Here is a 4,223-nt window from a genome sequence, read left to right on the forward strand (position 1 = left end):
GGTTCCCAGGCTAGGGGTCAAATTGAGGCCACAGCTGCCAGCCTACACCACAGCTACAGCAATGTGGGATCCAAGCTGCATCTGTAACTTGCACAGTTCACAGCAATGCCGGACCCTTATCCTATTGAGCAAGGTCAGGGACTGAACCTGCGTCCTCATGGATACTAGTCGGGCTTGTTACTGCTTAGCCACAACGGGAACTCTCATTCGTCGGTATCATAGGTTTTTATATATAAATAGAGTGCTCTGGGTCAAGTATAGGAACACTTATAATTACCCAAAATACGTTAATTAAAATTTTAAAAATCATCAATATCCATTATCTTAGCTGACTAGAATTATATTGTTGTTTGGAAATGACCGCATTTGAATCCAGACAACAACTTTGGGTAAATATTCTCAATTATATTATCTTTATCTCTTCCCTCCCTTGTAATCATTTTCTTGCAGGAACCGGGTGAGCTGTGCCATAGAGCTGCCCATGTCTGGACTGTGCTGTTGATGTGCATGCCTCCCTGGAGCTGTGTCTTTCTCTGAGGAAGAGGACTACCTAGCAAACTTCCATTTCAGCCCCTTGAGTAAAAGGGGACCAAAGTGACAAAGGAAGCAGAGAGTGACGGGGATTCTAAGTCCTCCTGGCTGCTTGTGTGGAGTGGAAGGGCAGGGATAGAAATAGTTTTGAGGAAGCACAGCTCCCTGCAGATCCCGGCCAACCTCCTGGCAGCCAGGAAGGAACAGAGAGAAGGCCGAAGACGAGAAGCTTCTCCCTTGTCTGTCTGAAGGAGTGTCCTCACAAAGAAACCCTCCTTGGACAATGGCCCAGGCAGCCTCCCTGGCACAGCTCCAAGCAGAAGCCAGCTGCCCCATCTGCCTGGATTACCTGCGAGACCCAGTGACCACTGACTGTGGGCACAACTTCTGTCACTCGTGCCTCCTCCAGCGCTGGGAGGGTCTGCAGGGCGACTTCCCCTGTCCTGTGTGCCTCCAGCACTGCCCTGACAGGAGCCTCAGGAGGAACACCCAGCTCTGTCACATGGTTGATGTTGTGAAGCAGCTTCCCAACACAAGGCGCAAGAGGAAGCGGCAGGAAGAGAAACCGCTATGTGAGAAGCACCATCAGGTTCTCAGCCTGTTTTGTGAGGAGGACCTGGAGCTGCTGTGTCCCCAGTGCAAGATCTCTTCTCACCATGGTGGGCACCTCGTGGTGCCCATGGAACTAGCTGCAGCCTGTCATAGGAAGAAGCTCAAAGGCTTCATCAAATTCCTTACAAAGCGTCTTGAAGAGGTTGATGAGGCATTAGAAATCCAAACCTCAAAAGCATATCACTTGATGGAGGAGGTAGCGAATCAAAGGAACAAACTGCAAGTGGAAGTTGAACATATGAAGCATTTCTTGGGTAAGATGCATGATGACATTCATTTCAGGTTACTAACGGAAGAGAAGGGTGTTCAAGATGAAATAATTGTGAAAAATAACCAAATATCAGATCACATATCCATGTTGAAAACTCTGCTTGATGACATAAACGATAAATGTGTGCAGCCTGACACAAATTTACTGATGGGCATTGAAAAGATCCACAGCACATTTGAAAACCTGGAGAGCCCAGCAGGCTTTTCCTATGAATTAAACAAGGAGATTTTCACTCTCCCCCCACAATATTTTGGCCTGCACAAAATGATCAGTACATTTCAGGAAAATCTGACACTTGATGCTAAAACTGCTCACGGCAGTCTCATCCTTTCACAAGATGGGAAAACAGCAACATTTCAAAGGAGGAAACAAAACCGAGCTCATAAATCCAAGGCCTTTACTTCTCACCCAGCTGTCTTGGGTTCTGAGGGATTTGATGCTGGCAGGCATTTTTGGCAGGTTGAAGGAAGAGGCCTGGGTGAATTGTTCTTAGGTGTGTGTAAAGAATCTTTCCCCAGAAATGTTCCTATACCACCAACCCCAGACAATGGCTGCTGGAAAATTCAGGTCTGGGCCACTACACCTGACACAGGGGTTTCAGGCAACTCCTGTCACATTGGTGTTTTTCTAGACTATGAGTTGGGAGAAGTTTCTTTTTACAACTTGTTTGATAGATCTAATTTATATACATTCAGTGCCATTTTTACAGGAAAACTTATGCCCTACTTCTCTGTTAGTCCTTTTGCCACATCACTTAAACTAAGAATAGTTGAAGATGAGGTCTGAGCCCCCTGGGAAGATGATCTGTGTGTTCTGCTTACTTGCTGTGTTTGGGAAAGTCCTTGTAATAAAGAATCAAGTCCCTCTTTGATGTCTGACTGGAAATTTCTTTTTTTTTTTTTTTTTTTTTTTTTTTTGGTATTTTTGCCTTTTCTAGGGCCACTCCTGCAGCATATGGAGATTCCTAGGCTAGGGGTCCAATCGGAGCCACAGACACCAGCCTACGCCAGAGCCACAGTAGTGCGGGATCCGAGCCACGTCTGCAACCCACACCACAGCTCACTGCAACACCGGATCCTTGACCCATTGAACAAGGCCAGGGATCGAACCCTAAACTTCGTGGTTCCTAGTCGGATTCGTTAACCACTGCGCCATGACGGGAACTCCTGGTGGTGATTTCTTTTAATCCTCATCCTCTGGCTTACCTCTGCCCCACATTTGGGCAAGCTCTCAGGACAGCCTGGTGCCCCTTCTCTGGGTTTAGGAGGGGGGTTCTAACCCAGGAAGAACCTTCTTATAGAGGCAGTCTTCCCAACCAGGAAAAGCCCCCACATTAGTGGCTTTTCTGCTTTCTCTCAGGCCTTTTTTGGACCAGTGACCACCCTGATTCCACAAAAAGCCACGATAATTGAAAATAAACCATTTCATTCCCACTTGATGTTTTGGGGCATTTGCAATCTTGATACCAGATCCAAAATTTCAATAGTTTATTTTTTTGCTTCAGTGGGTTGATCACAATCATGCTTAGAATATTGTATGATCCCAATTTATTTTTCAGATATTTTGATCTAAGGAGACATTTTTTTTTAAATACTAAAAATGTAGATTAACCCCTTTTTTTCTAAAATTATTATATTGTATTTGTGATTCCTATTTTTTTTTGAGAAACATATATTTATCTATTTCAAATAGATTTTCACTACATTTGGAGGTGCATCTGAAAAGATATTGGTATAATTTATGTCAAACTCTGTTCTGCTTATGTTTTCCACAAGTGGTGTTATAGTATCTGGGTTGATACTTAGATCTTTGATCATTTTGAGTTTATTTTTGTGTATGGTGTTAGAGAGTGTTCTAATGTCATTCTTTTATATACAGTTGTCCAGTTTTCCCAGAACCACTTATTGAAGAAATGGTCTCTTCTTCATGGTATAGTCTTTTCATCTTTGTGGTTATTTGACCAGAAGTGCTGGGGTTTAACACTTGCTTTTCTATTCTGTTCCATTGATCTATAGATCTGCTTTTGTGCCAGTACCCTACTGTTTTGAAGATTACAACTTTGGAGTATAGTCTGAACTCAGAGAGCCTTATTCCTCCAGCTCCATTTTTCTTTCTCAGTATTGAATTGGTTACTTGGGGTCTTTTTTCTTTCACATAAATTTAAGTTTTCTCTGTTTTAGTTCTATGAAAATGCCATTGGTTATTTCATTAAATCTGTAGATTGAATTTGGTGGTACAGTTATTCAAACAATCCAAGAACACAGTATATCTTTCCATTTGCTTTCGCTGTCTTCAATTTTGCTCATCAGCATCTTTGAAAGAGTTTTGAAAATACAGGTTTTTTGCTCCTTGGGTAGGTTTATTATTCCTAGGCAATTTAACCTTTTTAATGTGATGGTAAATGGAATGGTTTCCTTAAGTTCTCTTTCTGATATTTCATTGTTAGTATGAAATTTTCAATATATCCAAAAAGTAATGGTCTCATATCACAGGTTCTCCCCCCTAAAATGTCTCTGGATATACTTACATGAAAAGACACCAAGGATATGGCATTTTCATATAATAAAATAAAAGGGAAAAATTTCTTTTCCTGTGTGTTCATGAATAGTATATTCCCAGAAAGATACAGAAGAGGAATTCCAGTTGTGGCCAAGTGGGTTCGATTCATGGCCTTGCTCAGTGAGATAAAAGATCTGGCATTGCTGCAAGCTGCAGTGTAGGTCACAGATGTGGCTTGGTTCTGGCATTGCTGTGCCTGTGGTGAAAGACAGTGGCAACGGCTCTGATTCAATCCCTAGCCTGGAAACTT

At 42.6% G+C, this 4,223-nt stretch overlaps 1 protein-coding gene across 1 annotated transcript; it reads left to right on the plus strand.

Moving 5' to 3' along the window:
- LOC100513607 (tripartite motif-containing protein 60-like) lies at window positions 815-2,200 on the plus strand. The gene has a single exon (XM_021100530.1). The coding sequence runs from the start codon at window positions 815-817 to the stop codon at window positions 2,198-2,200; it is 1,386 nt and encodes a 461-aa protein (XP_020956189.1).

This window comes from Sus scrofa, chromosome 8 (genome assembly GCF_000003025.6).
Source record: "Sus scrofa isolate TJ Tabasco breed Duroc chromosome 8, Sscrofa11.1, whole genome shotgun sequence".
Classification (NCBI taxonomy): Eukaryota; Metazoa; Chordata; class Mammalia; order Artiodactyla; family Suidae; genus Sus; species Sus scrofa.